This window comes from Propithecus coquereli, unplaced genomic scaffold (genome assembly GCF_000956105.1).
Source record: "Propithecus coquereli isolate 6110/MARCELLA unplaced genomic scaffold, Pcoq_1.0 Scaffold148, whole genome shotgun sequence".
In the NCBI taxonomy this organism is placed as follows: Eukaryota; Metazoa; Chordata; class Mammalia; order Primates; family Indriidae; genus Propithecus; species Propithecus coquereli.
Genome location: NW_012139191.1, coordinates 1,133,583 through 1,152,980, shown reverse-complemented (window position 1 = coordinate 1,152,980; position 19,398 = coordinate 1,133,583). Strand labels below are relative to the sequence as shown.

General features: G+C 43.3%; 1 protein-coding gene across 1 annotated transcript in view; it reads left to right on the top strand.

Moving 5' to 3' along the window:
- Nucleotides 1-3,852: 3,852 nt before the first annotated feature.
- The window catches only part of DSCR3 (Down syndrome critical region 3), a 54,164-nt gene continuing 38,618 nt past the window's right edge, over nt 3,853-19,398 (top strand). The window contains exon 1 of the mRNA XM_012640131.1: nt 3,853-4,127. Coding sequence (XP_012495585.1) covers nt 4,071-4,127 — 57 coding nt within the window. The 5' untranslated portion in view covers nt 3,853-4,070. The remainder of the gene's footprint in view (nt 4,128-19,398) is intronic.

Here is a 19,398-nt window from a genome sequence, read left to right as displayed (position 1 = left end):
GCAGGATTGTCGCAGGTTGGCTTGCCGGAGAGCAGACTACGAGATGGAGGTCAATGTGCAGGAAGTTTACTTGGGGTGATCTCTGGACGAAAGAGTGCAGAGGGGTGCGGTGTAAGAAGCAGGATTGGGCAGAGGAAGAAGTTGAACAGTGATGGAATCACAACAAAGGCTCCCCATTCGAGGGGGAACATGGTGGTATAAAATATGTCCACAAGTTCATTGGCTCTCCCTTCCAAATGTAGAGCCCTTCCCCAACTCTGGGCTGGATTTAGTGACTCTTTTCTAATAAGAGAAGAAAAGTAGCTGTGAGACTTCAGAGACTAGGCCACACAAGGTGTTGCAGGCCCTGCTCACTCTCTTGGATTGCCGGTCTGGGTGAAGTTAGCTGCCACATTGAGAGGACTCTCAAGTGAGTGCTCCTGACGTCAGCCACATGAAGAAGCTGTCTTGGAAGTGGATCTTCTAATCCAAGTTCAGCCTTCAGGTGACAGTAGATCTGTCCAACATCTTTTTTTTTTTTGAGATAGAGTTTCACTCTGTCACCCAGGCTAGAGTGCCATGGCATCAGCCTAGCTCACAGCAACCTCAAACTCCTGGGCTCAAGCCATTCTCCTGTCTCAATCTCCTGAGTAGCTGGGACTATAGGTGCCTGACATCATGCCCAGATAATTTTTTTCTATTTTTAGTAGAGACGGGGCCTCATTCTTGCTCAGGTTGGTCTCAAACTCCTGAGCTCAAGGGATCCTCCTGCCTCGGCCTCCCAGAGTGCTAGGATTAGAGGCATGAGCCACTGTGTCCGGCTGTCCAACATCTTGACTGCAACTACCTGAGGCCTTGAGCAAGAACTACTCGCTTAAGCCACTCCTGAGTTCCTTGACCCACAGACACTATGAGATAATGTGTGTTGTTTTGAACTACTAAATGTTGGGGTAATTTGCTACACAGTGATATATAACTAATACTGGGAGCTTTGGAGCTGGAATGGTCCTTCAGAGTTATCCTAAACTAGGGCAAGGGAAAGAGACCTTTATATTCTAAGTTGATTAGTCATTCGGTGTGGGCTGCCTCTGAGAAGGGGACATGACCTTGGGCAAGGCAGTTTTCTTTAGCTAAGGGAAAGTTTTGAAGAGTGACTTAGCTGAGAGCTGTTGAGATCAACACACTTAGCAGCTCAGGGAACATGTCCTTCAGTCCTGAAGGAGGAGTCTGGGCAGAAAACCACAGCACCTACTCAAGGAGGTACAGTGGGACCTCTCCTGTTGTCCCAGAATTGGCACGAGGCTCACAACTGAAAAACAGGCATAGTACCCCATCGTCTAATGAAAGATGCCTACAGTTGGGGCCAGACATTGTGCCTGGGGATTAACAAAAAGCTGCAGATCTAGTCCTACTTCCACCCAGTCCTCCCCTTCCCAGTCTATACAGAAGGCAGGGAAAGGAAAGGAGACAGTCAGTCCTTTGCAGAGTGCAGTGTGCTGGTGGGAAGGGATGTAGTGGGGCAGGCTGTACGATAACCTCTCCTAGCTATCAGGGGCTGACTGGAAGGGGAGGCTGGTATTCCATTTGTTGCTTGCAGATCTGTTTTGTCAGTATTCTTACTGATTTATCTCTGTCTGTATTTCAAGAGGGAATGAAAAGACTGAAGAGGGATGGCAGGGGAGAGAAGAGTGGTCATGGGGTAGCCTTCAGTTCCGCACTTTTGTGTGCAATGGTGTGTATTTCTCAGGGGGCAAGTAGACCATGTGGAATATAAATAGTCCTGAGCTGTCATGTTGGAACCTCACCTAAGAGACTGTACTGCCGGGTGCTGCAAGTGGGGTGATGGAAAAGATCAAGCTGGAGATAGATCTCCCATGGAACTGTACAGAGGGAGAAGACCCCACTAAGCTTTCCCATCTGTGACCCGTGGAAGGAGTTTCAAGCAACGGCCAGTTATCCAGAGAAGCAGGAATCAGAAAACTCCAGCAGTGGGCAGTTGAGAGACACTTGCCTCATGTCCTCTCTTCTTCCGTGTCTCAATACAAAAGCCAGGCCTTGAAGAGAGATGTTGAGGAAGCGTCTGAGAGCTCAATCACAACTTGCAACTTTCCACCCCCACTAAGGATCTCGGGTTCAACTCAAGTCATGAGATTGACACTTTAATATGGTCTGATTTTTAGTAACTGAAATGGACCAGGAAGTTAAGGTATCACCTAAGGTGTGGTTGAGGGATGGAAAAAAATTAAAAAGGGCAGCGATGGCAGAAAAATGGACTGTTTTAAATTCAGAAGCCGTCATATGCAGAGGGCTCAATAAACTGATTATACTGGTAACTGCTAGAACCAGAGCTCTTCAAACTGCGCTGGTATTCCACAAAAATTATGTACACCTTACAAAGATGAGTAAAATATGACACACCCATCCTCAAGGACCAAGAAATGTTCCAAAGTATGAAGCAGGTTTACTGGAGCAAACACATATAGTATGTGGGCACATGTGTTTCTTTTCCTGCTTCCCTGCACTGTCTACAGAGATTGATTTTCTACCAGTTGAAAATGATGGTAAAGTGGAGAGAGATACACTTCTCGAATTCAAATAGACTAGACTGTGATTAAGTCCCTAATGGATTGCTCTAGAATTACAAAGTTTGAGTTGCCGGGAAAATATTCAAGACAGAGACCAAAGCCCTGAGGGCAGAGAGGAGCTGAAAACTGAGACCCGAATATTTGGAAAGATCACATTTATCAACTTTCAAAAGCAATTGTAGCTGTAGTACCATCACTGTTGGTGTATAAAACACTTAAATTCTCAAGAGGGAGGCATTCGTGACACTAATTCATGAAATCATTTTATAGAAAATTCTGATGTGATTCCCAAAATAATGCACTTGTAAAAAACAAGTATCAGAAGCAAGGAATTTAAACAAGCATTTCTTCACCGCATTATTTCATTAAATCGTTTCCCAAAATAATAGAATTTGACCTACTGCTTATTGGAAAAGTCCTTATTTAAAAGATTTCCAAAGATTTTATTTCAATAAACGTAGTATGTTGCCTAACACCACATTGCCTGTCATGCCTGGAGGAAGTACCCCGCCCCCCCAAACCACAATATGTATCTTGAGTCTACTTCAGTCAGTTGTTGCTGGGAATAAAAAGGATAGGCAGATCCAGTCTTGCATTGCCAACCAATCTCGGGCCCGGGGGACTGCGAGCCGTGCCTTCCCACGTCCAGGCGCAGGAGACCGCGCGGCCGGCAGCGGGGCGCACAGCGCTGAATCTGACACTCGGTTCCAGGACACGCGCCTGGGGAATACCCACAAGCCCGCGCGGCCCCGCGGAGCCCGGCTGGCGGCCGCCCCAGCGCCCGGCCCGCAGCAGGGCGAGGTCACCCGGCGCTGCCCGAGACCTTGGCCACAGGCCCGGTGGGAGTGGGGCGGGGCAGGCGAGCCGCCCGCCAATCAGCGCCCTGCAGGCCAGGAGCGCTGGGGCCGCGCCCCTGCGGGCGAGCCGAACGATTCCCGCGGGAAGGGCAGAGAGCGGTGCCGCCTGCTCAGAACCCAGGGAGGAAGTAGAGGATGGCTAGAGTCTAAGAGAGGAAGGAGATCTGCGGACGGAATTCATTCCCTAGTCATAACCTCCCGAAAGCCAACTCCATACTGCCGCCCCCAAGCGACACAGCCTCGGCCTGACTTTGCCAGCACAGGACGGCCCGCGAGGCGGCCTCGGCTCCGCCCCTTGCCGCGGGGCACGCCGGGAGAGCCGAAAATTTCCACCCCCACTGCGCTAAACCAGGCGGAAGAGTACTTCCGGCGTAATACTGTCCTTACGGAAGAGGTGGGGCTAGTATGTTCCCGCCCTTCGTGCGCAGAGGGGCGGGGCGAAGGGTGATAGCCCTTCTCCCCGCGCTAAGGCCCGCTCCTGCGCCGGAAGGAGGAAGGCGTGGGGCGTAGGCCCTCTCCGAGCTGCGGAGTCGGTCCGACGTAGGTGCGAGGTCACGTGACACCACTGTCAGAGTGGAGGAGCGGGACCGCCCCCGTTCCCTTTCGGTCACGCGCTGCCGGAAGTGGTGGCTGCTGCAGAGAATTTGAGATGGGGACCTCCCTCGACATCAAGATTAAAAGAGCGAATAAGGTTTATCACGCCGGGGTAAGTCGGGGCGTAGGCGGGCCTGCAGGTTCTGTGGTCTCTAGCGTCCCGCGCACGTCGGAGTGTCCCTGGGCGGGGCAGGGGCGCGCCACCAGGTGCATCCCCGCCAGGTACATCTTCACCAGGTGCGTCCCGCGCGAGGCCGCCTGTCCGGCTACGGGCCCCCAGAGGAGGCGCCGCCGCGTCTGCGGCGCGAGCAGTGGCTAGCGCCTGGCGCCGGGGCTGCAGGTCCGACCGTCTGGCCCGTTGAACATGCCGCTCATCTGGGGCCCCCAGGCTTGAGATTGCAGTAATCCCTGAGGGCGGAGGAGCCCGAAGACCAAACTCCCTTTTCCCTCTCTCCTAAAGTGACCGCAAAGGTGTGATGAACAAAAGGCAAAATTAACATTGAAAGCGGAAATGTGCACATCTGGGGGCAGCATACTTAAGGTGGTGGTCACTTCTAACAACGTACTACACAAGTTACTCATTTTTCTGGTTCTATTCTTTGAATAACATGCAGAAGGTGTGGCATGTTAAAACACAAGTATAAAAAAGTAAAATCTTAATTATGCCATTGTTTTTGCTATTGGCCAGTTTTGTGCTACTGGTCAGTCATTTAATCTTCTTGGGCCTCAGTGTCCTTATTTGTAAAATGAGGGTGTTGTAAGGTTCCTCTGACTCAGGGAATCTTAACCCTTACTCTATATCAGAGTCAATCACCCTGGGGAATTTAAAAATAAGATTGCCGTGTTTCCACCCCCAGGGATACAGGTGAGTCTCATGTGCTTGTAGGGTTGAAATCACAGTTAGCTCCAGTGCTCTATGAAATAAAATTGATAGCAGTAATTGGTCACATCAGTGCACAGCGATCTCCAAAGGGATAGAGTACCAGGCAAAGATCTTGAGTGGATGCTAAAACTTTGGAGTAAAAGACAATTGGGGAAACCTGATGTTTACACATGTTCAAATGGTCACCCCACCCCCCCATTACTAATTACTAAGGGAATAAGCTAACTTTAAAATGGAGTAATCTGGTAGTCACCACCCTAATCAAGACCAATAATGAACACTTTACCATCCCCACTAGTGAGACTGACATTTTATACCCCCTGGCATGATGCACTAAGGGCACAACTCACCTATGCAGTAATTCCTGCCAAAATGTTTAATCCAGATTGATTCATAAGGAAACAATCACGCATATCCTGATTGAGAGACATGCTGTGAAACAATTGGGCTGGATTCTCCAAAACTGTCAATGTCGTAAAAGAATAAAGACTAGAAAATTTTTCTAGATTAAAAAAGACTAAAGGGACATGAGAACCAAATATAATGCATAATTTTTGATAAAAAATAAATTTGAATATGGACTATATATTAACTAATAGTTTTGTATTGGTGTTGAATTTCCTGAGTGTGATATTTGTATTTTGGTTACGTGAGAGAATATTCCGTATGCTAAAGTATTTTGGAGCAAAGTGTTCTGCCCTAAGTTGTGTATGCGCATATGTTCGTACATGTATTTGTATAGTAGAAAGAAAGAAAGCAAATGCAGTAAAATATTAATAATTGCTGAATGTAGTTGAAAGCTATTTAGGTCTCTTTTGTATTTTTTTAGTAACAGCTTTATAGAGATATAGTTAAAAGACCGTAAAATTCATCCTTTTAAAGTGTGCAGTTCAGTAGTTTTTAGTATACAGAGTTGTACATCCATCACTGCTATCCAATTTTAGAACATTTTCATTACCCCAAAAAGAAACCCTGAACCCATTAGCAGTCACTGCTTATTCCCCTTCCCTGCCAGTCCCTGGCAATCACAAATCTTCTTTGTCTCTATGGATTTGCCTATTCTAGACATTTCATATATCTGGAATCATTCAACATGTGGCCTTTTGTGACTGGCTTCTCTTCACCTAGCATAATGTTTTCAGTGTTCGTGCATGTCGTAGCATGTGTCAGTTCCTTATATTTCATTGAATGGATATTTATTTTGTTTAACCTTTCATCTGTTGATGGACATTTTGGTTATTTCTACCTTTTGGCTATTAAGAATAATGCTAATAGGAACATTCTAGTACAAGTTTTTGTGTGAGCAAATGTTTTCATTTCTCTTTGGTATATAAACTGAGGAGTGGATTTTGCTGGGCAACTTTATGTTTAACTTTTGGAGGAACTGCCAAACTGTTTTCCATGGTGCCTGCACCCCTTCACAGTCCACCTGCAGCATTTGAGGGTTCTAACTTCTCCACTCCTTTGTATTCTCATAACTTTTCTGGAGCTTGGAACGTTTTCAAAATAAGACGAGGGGAGGCTGGGCGCGGTGGCTCACGCCTGTCATCCTAGCACTCTAGGAGGCCAAGGTGGGAGGATCATTTGAGCTCAGGAGTTTGAGACCAGCCTGAGCAAGTGCAAGACATCGTCTCTATTAAAAAAAAAAAAAATAGAAATTAGTTAGACAACTAAAAATATATAGAAAAAATTAGCCAGGCATGGTGGCGCATGCCTGTAGTCCCAGCCACTCGGGAGGCTGAGGCAGGAGGATCGCTTGAGCTCAGGAGTTTGAGGTTGCTGTGAGCTAGGCTGACGCCACGGCACTCTAGCCAGAGCAACAGAGAGAGACTCTGTCTCAAAAAAAAAAAAAAAAAAAGATGGAGGAACAATGACAGGAGACTACACACATTTAACTTTAGCTCTTGTTTTATTAAAAAGTTAGCACATTGTATTCAGAGATTTTACTCGAACTGAGATGCTGAGATGTTTTCTGTGGTTTTAAATACGATACAAGTAATGAAAAGGACATTTAGAAAAGATGGAAGAAATGGAATTGTAACGTTGCCCCGGCGGAAGTCATACACAGCCAGGGCCACTCCTCATGGATGGCAGAGTTGAAGATGGTGTCAGCTGCGTCCATCTAGAGCACATCTCTTGTGCTAGTATCAGGAACAGAATCTGCAGTTGTTGGCTTAAGGTGTTGTCTCTCAATTTTCAGTCACTTTTTACACTTAAATACATTTTAAAAGGAGACCTTAACTGATCATTGTAAAAGAAAAACTAGTATAACTTCTATTAAGTAGATTGTTGCTATATTTTTTTTAAAGACAAGCAAAAAAAAGAAAAAGTTATTAAATCAATAAATCTAAACAATTGATTCAAATCTGTACCTGGACATGTGTGCCCATGACTCATGAGCTAGACTCCATGATCTGGGATTTGGGACAGGTGGAGTAGGCAGTCAGCACTGTCATGGCTCTTCCCAAGCCCCAGGTAGCAGGACCCTTGCTGGGTGGTCCCCAGTTAGCTCTCAGTACCTGAGACAGTGCACATGTCAAGTGTAGTTTGCACCATGGCTATAGGAGGAGTGGCTTCTCTCTCCCACTGTCCCCACCCTCAGCTGGCTGTAAGTGACACTAGTGGCATACAGATTTTCTATTTTCTGTGTGTACCTCAATGGCATCGGTAAAGATTCAGTTACTAAAGATTTGGACCTGCCACATCACAGTGCCTGTAATTCTCATGGTTTGCTTCAGGTGGCTGCCACCTACTCTAGCCTGGTCCTAAGCAGTACTATCCCTCACTTGAGGTCATAAGTGATTGTCACTTAAGTAAAACATATTTGTCCACGTAAGCACATAAAGCAAGCTTGTGTTCCAGCAGAGGTACTGGGGTAGAGTTTGACAGGCAGGCAGCATCACTGTCATCACTCTAGGAAACGGAGGCCTAGACGGGTTGAATTTCATCACCCAACTAGTGACAGAGCCTGGGTTCCAACTCAGATTTCAAAGCATGTCCATTGCACACTCTATTGTACTGCCTCCCTAAGACTGGCCACTTTTATGCAAAATGGAGGAATTTGTAACATAGAAATGGTTGTTATTCATTTCCTAGGAGTGCTGTGAATGACATTGCGATACTTCAATAAAAGACTGATATGACTTCCACTTTGAATATATGCTGATTCTATGACTGTGCTTTTCGCTCTCTTAGTTGTTGTAGAAGCATTTGCAAATGGCTTTGATTCTGTGGACACCAGAGAAACCTATTATACTTGGGTTTAAAATTGATATGTGGGTTTTTTCGTAGAAAAAAATGATCACTGACAAAATGATTTTTAAAGAACTCATAGTTGAAGCATTAAAATAAATGTAATGAATGCCATGTTAAAAATTTAACATCCTACAGAGGAGGTAAAGGGAAGAGTTAAGTCATCTTCCTTTGCAACCCCCTGTCCTGTCCCTGGAGGTATCCACTGCTGTGTGTGCTATTCCAGACACACATGTGCACACACGCACAAACTTATTCTTGCTTAATAGTGTATCTTGGGTACCTTTCATAGCACCACATTTCCACCAATCCCATTCTCTTTTAGATTGTTATTTTAATCAATCAAATTCATTCAACCAGTGTCTGTCGCTCTCACGAGGTTACAGGTCAGTAGAGATAGGTAAATATGGAAATTGAAAGATGATAAAATGCTTGAATAGGAGCATATTTGGTGTATGAGGGAGCACAAAGGTGGGGTGTAGTCATTTTGGGAAGGAAAGGGGAAAGCTGGGGACCCTTCTGGAGCTTCAAAAACCATTAGACCAGGGTCTCCTTGCCAACTGTGTGCTGTGGTTCGAGGCGGGAGGAATAGACAGTGTGAGCCAAGTGAACAGGAATGTGTAGGCATTTGGGAAGCAGTATGAGTCCAGAAAAGGTTTCTTTTACTCTATTCCTCAAGCTTTTACAGTCGCTCATCCTCCTCTAATTTGGCAGTAACAGCATTTTTTTAATCAGACTTGGCTTTATCTTTCCAAAATATGTCTTTTGTTTTCTTTGAGTTCTTTTTTTTTTTAACTACATAAGTTGACTGTTTAGCTTATTAAATTGTAACTTCCTTTTTAAAAATGCAAATGTTGTCCATTAAGTACTACTTTAGTTGTGTCCCTTAAGTTTTTTTGTTTTTAATAGGTTAGTGAATTATTATAAAGCGAACATCCTTGTAACCCCACTCAGGTCCTGCTGGAGAGGATCGGGGGACCAGGGGAGAGAGACAGAGACAGAGAAGGAGGGAGAGATAGAGATTGGAAGAAGTAGAATCACCTGCCTAGATTATGGCAGAAGACAGTGCTCCAAAGAACCCTGATGAATTTTCATGGTTTAGTAGCCTCGTGCTCTGTGGGGATGTGAGAAAACCCTACCATAATGCTCCTCTGCCATGTCCCAAAATGTGTCCCACGAGATTTGATTTGTAGTACATTTATCATTATACAACTTAAATATCTTCTAATTTCCATTATGATTTTTTTTGACATGAGTTATTTAGAAATTTATGCTTCAATTTCTGTTAGAACTCTTTCACCCATAGGCTTACAATAATTCCTAATTTTAATATTTACATTTTAGAAAATTCCTTACGAGCAGAATTACAAAAAGAATAACTTTATCAAGAAAGTGGTGAGATTACGATGGAGTAGAGGAATGTCAGGTCTAATTATCAGGAAAAGACAGAATAACATGGGAATGTTTTCTGTAATTCAGTAGTAATGGTAATAGTTTATAAACACGTATATACCTCTCTCATTGTACTGATTGCCTTCTGTAATCAAATTCTGTAATAAATTTGTTCTGAGTCTACTCAGTTAAAATATTTTGTTTGTATTTGTATTCCTAGGCCTGGAAGTACTTGCCACGTAACAGGTGCTAAAAACTGTTTATTAAATGATGAGTTGAAGCCTTAAAACATTTAAACAAAATTCATAAGACTCCTAACAGTTTTTTAAATACGTTGATTAGGAATGGGAAACCGTGGTCTTACAGGCACATTATGGGTTTTGCTTTGTAATTATTAATAATCTAGATCTTCTAGACAGATACTGGTAAGATTTATTCTTATTTGACATAGCCCCAAAGCTGCACATTGAAGCCCCCATTACTTGCATTTGCTTTAGAGTAGTCATTTTTAAGAGAATGATTCAAATAAATACGGGAGTAGAGATTTCAGAATTCCTACACATACGGTTTTCTCTCAAACTCAGGAATAGAAAATAATAGAAAATTGTCCAAAGTTTGATTCCTGGGCCTTCGTCTCATTTTGCGTTGCTCAGCGTGAACATAGACCCTTTCTCAGGGCTCGAGCATTGTTGTCATGCCACCTCCTCCCTAAGAATCCTTCCCATTAAGTCTAAAAACTTCACTTCTGTTTCCAAAGCCCCATGTGTGGTATGAGGCAATCGGGAATGTGTGATAAAAATTTCCTAATTCCATATCTCCAGCAAAAGTTAGTTTTCCATGGGAACGCTTAACTAATATTGTTTAAAAATAACGTACACTAGTATAGCCCTTTCCAGCTCAAAGAGTCCTTTAATCCTCACAAATACTGCAAAGAGGTGGTGATTCCCCATTTTGTGGTTGAGAAGACTGAGGCACAGAGAATTCAGGAACGTGCCAAGGGCATCAATGAGAACAAATATTTGAACTTGCATCTTTTTATTCCCAAGTCCAGGAACTGTGTGCATTCTCTGGCTCTTAATTCGTGTCTGTAGGATGGAGAAGATACCTACTCAAAGGCTGTGTTTTGAGGATTAAATGAGATAATATTTTAAGATACTTATCTTAGCTTCTGAACCCTAGTAGGGCTCAAATGGTAGGTGGTGGCATTGCCAGGCTTTCCTCATACCCCCAGAACTGCCTTCGTCTGCTACAACGTTAATCGCATTGCTAGTACACCCTATAAATGGCATAATGAGTGTTTGTCAGTGTTTTACAGATTGTGTGATACTTGCCCACTGTCGGCTTGGAGAAAGGAGAGTCATTGACCGAGGAGAATATACAGAGGTTACGGCATTTGGCCCTGAGAGCTGAGTGTAATTTGCTATTGCTGTGTACATTGCTTGGTGCGGTAGATGTGTTCTTGATCAAAAAGTTGGACTCAAGCATCTCATAGACAACTTTCTGTCTTCAGTGCAGTAGGGGAGCGTATTGGTTAGAAGAACCCTGCAGTAAATCTTTCTGTAACGTAAATATAATTCATTTGTTTTTATAAATTCAGAATGTTTTACATTCTTAAGTCCTGGCACACGTACTCATGAAAATGACACTGTTAAATATTATGGTTATGAAAAACATAAATAAGAAATTTACTCCCCAGCATTAGCCGGGTTGCAATGACAAGGGATTTATGCACCGTGGGCTGATTACTATTACCACAACCACCTCCATGTTTGCATTTTGTCTTATTTGGCTTGCATGTAATTTCTTGTTTAAAAAAAAAAAGTAAAGAGAAGCCCCATATCTAACAGCTCATCATTATGAAGAAAAATTGCAAAGCTAAAATGCTATTTTTTAAAAACATCCTTGCTATTCTACTTTGTCCTACAGGATTCTTAGTAAATGAATGATCATTTACTAAGGAATGCTGTTGCAAGGACTTAGCGTATAAAAATGTAGATCTTTGAGCTAGGAGGGATCTCAAGATAATTAGGGGAGCTTTGAACCTTTTAGGAAACACGATCATCTAGACTTTAAGTCGGTCTCTTTTTTCACTAACAATCTAATACTCCTGAAAAAGCTTGTCTCTTGAATCATAACCTAAACCCTTACCTAATGCATGAGAGATATTTTCAGAATGATCTGAGCCTTTTTGAAAACTGGGATGCAATAAAATTGTCCATGTAGTTCTTCATTTGGTGTTTGTTGCAGCAAATCTCATACCGGCCTGAGCATTCGTAAAGCCTGCTTGACCGCTGGGCATGTGTTGACTTCCAGACTCTGCAGCTGGACAAGTGTCGGCATGTCTTGTGCACCTTCACCCCCAGCAAGCTGCTCTGACTTCCGCCCAGGCTGAGACCCCTCTCAGCCACAGTGGTCGGCTTTTCCTCTGCTTTCCTCCCAATGCCCAGTGTCTAGTCTGGATCTCCTGCCCTTGCATCGCCCTGGATTCTACCCTGTGTCGCCCCAGCCATGTGACCCAAAACCTGCAGCCTATACCTTCCGCCTAATTCCTGTTGCAGTTGTCCCTCTGTGCTAAATGCCCAGCCATGCTGCTCACAAGCTGGAAAGCCAGCAGCACCATCAGGTTTTGGAGAGATGGACCGTCTCTCTTCCTCTTCTTTCCCCTCATTGCCTTCTTCCCTGATTAATGTTCCACCCAGAGTCAGCAGAGCCCTGTTTCCTGTACTCGGTCTACCTGTTCGTGGTTTCCAACCCAACTAAGGCTGACTTTCCTTTACAGACAGTCCCAGCTCACAGCCTGTTCCAGGAAGTTCATCGCTGCTGTTGCTCCACCCACCCACCCCAGTCCCCTTGTCTTCCTGAACCTCTAAGGCATGTGCCCTCTTGGTCTGCTTTATGTGTTCCTTCCACTGGGCTCAGTGTCCCACCTCTGCCCCGTTCTCTCCAGTCCTCTCTTCTGCCGTTGCTCAGCAGCTGACTTCTTAGCCAGATTCCTGAAAAATTGGCAGGTGAAGCCAGTTTTCCATTTGCTTTCCATTTTCATTCTAGCTCCACTTGAGTTTGTAACCCCCTAGCTCTGAGTATCTCTTTAACTCCTTGCATTTTTTTGATCAGGTAGTTGTTAATATATATACATGCAGTTCTTTTACTAGACATATCTATACCCCAAACACAGTTACTTTTCTAGGTTTCAACTTCTGTTCAGAAAACAGACTGACTTGTTAGCCATGGGCTGGGTGGGCCATCCCGTTTCCCTCCCAGTGAGCACACTAGGGCCAAACGGTTTCAGAAGAGCGTTGCTAACAAATCACCGAGCGACAGTAGTTTGCCGACAAAGAAATCCACCGTATCCCAAGGCTCAGAAATAAACTTTGCCCTGTTTGGATGTTGAGAGCTCAGGGAGAGGCAGTTAACGCGCTGATGTGCTTCAGTCCCGGCTCACGATTCCTGTGTGCTGTGCAGGTCCAGTGTGCTGGTGCTGTAGTGTGCTGGCGCTGTTGCCCTCTGGCCAGGGCATTCTGGGTTTCTCCGCTGCTCCTGGCAGGACTTTGTGGAGCCTTCACAATGCTGAAGGATGTCGTGCTCTCTCAGGGGCGAGGGTGCAGCGCTTGCCCAACCTGGTTGTCCTCAGACCCTTTTTTCTTTTTTCCAGAGAATTTTCTAGATCAGCTGTTTCCAGACCTCATTTTGGGAAACTGCATTTTTCTCCCTTTACATATTTGCATTTTTTTTTTTGGACAGAGTCTCTCACTGTGTTGCCCAGGCTGGTCTCAAACTCCTGGGCTCAAATGATGCTCCCACCTCAGCCTCCCAAATAGCTGGGACCATAGGAACGTGCCACCATGCCTGGCTCCATGTTTACATTTTTTAAATTATAAAAATGATAAGACTTAAACATTACCACTAATAAAAAGAAAGAGGTGAAAACTCCTCCCTCGGCAAATCCCACTTCCCAGAATTTGTCCTTTCAGATATTTTTCATATAAACACAAACATGTACAGATGAAATTTTCATGAAATACTTTTGTGAAATGAAGACTTTTTATCAGTTTCAATTATCGTCCTCTAATTTACCTGCACAGAAGATTTTCCGGACACACTTACATGGTGAGCAACAATGTAAGCAAGTGCCTTGGTGACGAGGCAGCTTACTCTCACTTGTAGGCAGAAAAAAATCCAGGCACAGAGAAACAGCATCTTTCTCAAGGTGATGGAAAATATATTTTACCTTTCATCTTGTAAGTTACAAATGAATGTTTCCTCGTAAACAGCTCAATAAAATGAATATTGTTTAGGATAAAGACCTTCCAAAAATAATTAAGCAATGAAACTTTTATTAAATGAAGTCTTATATATAATTCTAATGTTAATTTTTATAAATGTTCCTATTAAAATAGTTTATTTTATAAACAGATAAAAGCAGAACTGTTCTATTTGAAGTGAGAATATCATTTCCCCCTGCCCTCCGTGACTCTTCATCAAATCCCAGAGTGGCTGCTGGGGTGTCTGTACGGGACTAGGGCCCTGGAAAAGTACTGGTTATAGGATGTAATGACCAGTGAGAGCCAACAGGGTGAAGTTTTTTCATACCAACCATTTTATTTGGTCTTCTGCCAAAACTTACGAGCTGTGTTAACTTTCAGATATAATGCAGTGCATGGAATGAGGCTTTGAACTTTTTGCTTTTATTTACTGGATGATTTAAACCAAAAAAGTGTAGACCCACCAGTTTACCGACCCTCCTTGGTTAGTCTTCTGCCAGTTTGCTCCCTAATAAGCTGCTACCTGGGGTTCTTGGGCCAGCAGGTTCCTCAGGAGCTGGTGGCCTCTCGCCACCCTCGCTGTTGTCCCCTTGCTTGTGTTTATGAGTTCGCAGCTCTTTGACTCTTGATAGTAACGTGTACTTGATCAGGCTATCCTGACCGTGCTACTGATGCTCAGATAGAACTTGCCTCTGAATAACTGTGAGAGTCACACCCGCTGTCCTCTCATCTATCGGGCAGTCTCTGGTGCCGTGCAGTGTTGGCTCATGTGCTTTCCAGTGATGGCTGAACTCTGCTAATCCTTGCTGTCCTTCCCCCCATGGTAATTATTTATGCTTATGGTTTTATTGTCACATACCAGGCATGATGTCAGCCTAAAATTGGCCCTTCCTTTGTTTTGTCAGGAAGGATTGTTAAAGACAGTTACTCTAAAACCCAAATGATCATCTTTGGGAAAGGAACAAAAGTCCTGTCAATGGAAAAGCTAGGAGTAGATGAGCAGAAATTCCCTTCTTTAATAATAATCAGGAAAAAAATAAACTTTTTTCTAATTTAAAAAAAGTACATTAGTGTTAGTTTGACCATACGTTTCAGATCTTTCAAAAAAATTTAAACTAGTTTTGCAAATTAAAAAAATATATTTTTACTTGCTAAGAAAAATTCAACTAATATAAAATAGTGTCAAATGAAGAAAAGTAACATTCTTCTGCCCCTTCTCCTCTACTGCCCCACGAACACTCCCCAGAATTAACCACATGGCATTGCCAACCCCTCATAGTAGGTTCTTTTTTTTTTTTTTTTGAGACAGAGTCTCACTCTGTTGCCCTGGCTAGAGTGAGTACCATGGCGTTAGCCTAGCTCACAGCAACCTGAAACTCCTGGGCTCAAGTGATCCTACTGCCTCAGCCTCCCGAGTAGCTGGGACTATAGGCATGCACCACCATGCCTGGCTAATTTTTTCTATATATTTTTAGTTGTCCGATTAATTTCTTTCTGTTATTAGCAGAGACGGGGTCTCGCTCTTGCTCAGGCTGGTCTCGAACTCCTAAGCTCAAACAATCTGCCTGCCTCGGCCTCCCAGAGTGCTAGGATTACAGGCGTGAGCCACTGCGTCTGGCCTCATAGTAGGTTCTTAAAGTGGCCTTGGGCAATTTGGCCCAGAGGGCCCACTCTGGATTAACCTGGGGCAGAGACCCTGCTCTGTGCTGCTTGCTTAACACACAGTCTGCCCTTGGTGCGCTTCTGCTGAGCTCTTCTTGCTTTATGATAACAGCCCTTCAGGCCATTGGTCTCCTTTGCTGCCGGACTCATCTCCTGTCTTTTACTCCTGAAGTTCGCCTGTGTCTTGGCTCGGATTTGGATACACTATTATTTATCCTTCACACATGATTTCACTCTGACTGGGATTTCAAATTGATGACTGTTCGGGTTGTTCGTTATGTAAGTGTGGGCTGGCTACGCAAAGCATTTTCTTTGGCCAGCTCCCTGTATTCCACTGTCATTACTTCGGCATATAATTATGCCAGCTCCAGACTCCTTTGTAATTGGAGTCCTCCTAAATGTTTGGTTTATAGTCTGGAGTCTTTACATGCACTTCTTTCTGCCAATAGTTCCAAACCAATGTCAGTTTTTTAAACCTGCAGTCCCCAACCCCTGGGCTGCAAACTGGTACCAGTCCATGGCCTGTTAGGAACCAGACTGGACCGCAAGAGGTGAGCGGCAGGCAATGGGCAAGCGAGTGAAGCTTCATCTGTATTTACAGCCGCTCCCTATCGCTCACATCACCACATAAGCTCCGCCTCCTGTCAGATCAGCAGCGGCATTAGATTCTCATAGGAGCATGAACCCTACTGTAAACTGCATGCAGGGATCTAGGTTGTGCACTCCTTATGAGAATCTAATGCCTGATGATCTGAGGTGGAGCTGAGGCGGTGATACTTGTGCTGGGGAGTGACTGCAAATACAGATTATCATTAGCAGAGAGGTTTGACGACACAATAAATGTAATGCGCTTGAATCATCCTGAAACCATCCCCCTGCACCTGGATCTGGAAAAATTGTCTTTTGTGAAACCGGTCCCTGGTGCCAGAAAGGTTGGGGACTGCTGTTCTAAACCTTCTGCAAGTTTTAATGTTACAGGTTGAGTATCCCTTATCTGAAATGCTTGGGACCAGAGGTGTTTTGGATTTCAAATTTTGTTTTCAATTTTTGGAATATTTGCAGATACTTACTGGTTGTGGATCCATAATCCAAAAATCCAAAATCTAAAATACTTCAGTGAGCATTTCGTGTGAATGTCATGTCAGTGCTGAAAGTTTCAGGTTTCAGAGCATTTCAGATTTTGGATTTTCAGATCAGGGATGCTAAACCCATGTTGAAATCTGAAAACAGGTAATCTCTGTTAACACATAATTTTGCTAATATGAAGTATCTAACGCCTGAAACCACACAGCGCACCAGGATTAGACTTTCACTCCAGAACTGAAGACCCCATATTTACTTTTATCAAGTTTTACTTTTTGTGGATAGTATTGCCAATCTTATTTTGCCTCTTTCTTCTCAACTATTACTTAGTGGCTGAAGTTTCTTTTCCAGGGTCTCAAGAAAGTTTCAGAACTAGGAATTTCAGATCTCACCATCGGACAATAGCCTTGCTTTTTTCTTTTTTTTTTTTGAGACAGAGTCTCGCTCTATTACCCTGGCTAGAGTGCAGTGGCATCAAACTCCTGGGCTCAAGCAATCCTCCTGCCTCAGCCACCCGAGTAGCTGGGTCTACAGGTGTGTGCCACCATGCCTGGCTAATTTTTCTGTGTTTTGTAGGAGTTTCGCTCTTGCTTAGGCTGGTCTCGATCTCCTGACCTCAAGTGATCCTCCCATCTCAGCCTTAGCCTTGCTTTTTGTCAGCCCATTTTACTTAATATTTACACCTGTATTTATACTATGCCATACTTAGAAGAAACTAGCTATGTTTTACCGTATCAGTATTGCATCAGAATGAGATACTATACTAGAATGTAAGCCCCCTGAGAGTGTGGGCTTTGCCTGTTTTGTTCACTGCTGTGCCTGAGTGTCTAGAATGGCGTCTGACGTGTGGTAGGCATGCCAAAAATATTTGTTTAGTGGTGATAATATTTCTGCTATATTGGCAGTAAGTGTGTGTAGGTCACATAAATTGATGTCTTGATATTTTGTTACAGTTCCATTGCTGGCAAACTGACTTTTATAGATTTTACTTAAATATTAATCACTTTTAGAATACTATTGTCAAGAAAGTAGTATAACTGTATTTTCTTCTATACTTGATAATTTCCATGTTTTTTTAAAGCTGAGGTATAATTGCATGCAATAGGTCACCCTTTTTGGTGTAGAGTTCTTCGAGGCTATAACCACCATCACAAGTCAAGATGTGGAACAGTTCTGTCACCCTCAAAATTCCCTTGTGCTCCTTTGTAGTCAAACCCTCTCTCCCACCATCAGCCCTATAGTTTGCCTTTTCCAGAATGTTACCTGAATGGCACTGAATCTGGCTTTGTCATTGGCATAATGCGTTTGCGATTAATCCAAGTTGTTGTATATTAGCAGTTCATTCCTTTGTATTGCTAGTTACCTGCCCTTGTGTGGATGTGCCACAGTTTATTTATCCATTCACCCATAGAAGGACATTTGGGTGATTTTGCGTAAAGCTGCTGGAAACATTTGCTTACAGGTTTTTGTGGGAGCATAGCTTTTATTTCACTTGGGTAAAATCTAGGAATGGAATTGCATTATCTCTGTTTTAGTGATAGTTTGGAGATGGTGTGTTCTCTTTAAAATTCTCCTTTCTGGAACTTAAGTAAATGCCACATATTATTGGCCATTACTTACTATGTGAAGAAATATCTGGTGACTGTTTATTCTGTTTTTCAAACAAGAAAAACCGTTGTTGTACAGAGAGTAGAATGGGGATACCTGAATTGAAATCTCTTTAATGCTTCTGATTTTCATTTCCAACCAAAATGGGTCTCTAAGTGCTACTAAGAAAGAGTAGAGCGTTTCAATAAGCAATTAATTGTCTTACTCATGTTTTCCCATCCAGCTCAATAACTTACCCTGTGGTTTGCTTTCATGTTAGTTAACTAAGTGCGTTCAGTCCTCATTGGTAAATAAAAAGGTGGCTCACTATTAGAGTGTAAGATCCCTAGACCAAATGTGGGATGAGAATCCCAGTTGGTTCTAGGAAGGACTTGTTTAGATGTGCAGAGGACTCTGGGGAACAAGGATGGGCTGGCATGGCTCACCATGTGCCAGGACCGTCGAAAGGAAAGGTGTTGGAGAGAGAATGGCTGAGGGATTTAACCAAGAGGCTTTTATTTCTCTAGCAGTTGTGTTCAAACCAGAATAAGAAATGATCCAGAGAAATGTGACTTTTTAACATAAAATCTTCAGATCTTTTTCTGAGAAGAGACCACTGTGCCCTTGGATTATCAAAATTTAAGAGGCTTAGAACTTGGTAAATTTGGGTCTAGAGGCCACCCACTAAGGGATTTAATTTTTTTAAAAACAGATTTATTATGTTAATAGGTAATCAATTCACATCGTTGAACATTCATGAGTTTCAAGATAGATACCATCTAGCTCCCTCCCACCCTTGTCCATCAAGGTCCTCTCCTTGGGGCAACCAAAGCTGTCAATTACTTGTGATTCCTTCCAAAGATATCTTGTGCACATGCAAGTAAATATGTATACATGTTCTTTTTCTCCCCCTTTTCTACAAATAGTGCAATATAGAGCCTTAAGAAAAAGAATGCCTTGGGATGGGAGGATAGATTAGATGAGCCGATTCATATGCAATAGTAAGTAAATTCTGAAAAGAAGAGAAATGAGGAAAACTAGTCTGTACCCTCATATGTACTAATGCAAATGATCTCCAAGATACTATTAAAGGGAAAAAACCGCCATTTTCCTGTTGTTGGAATTTAGATTGTTGGCAATCTTTTGTTATTACAAACAATATTGCAATGAATAACTATGTTCATAAGTCATTTTGCATCTGCAGATGTATCTGGGGGACCCATGTGTTTGTCAGATGTTTTTGATATTGACACATGGCTCTC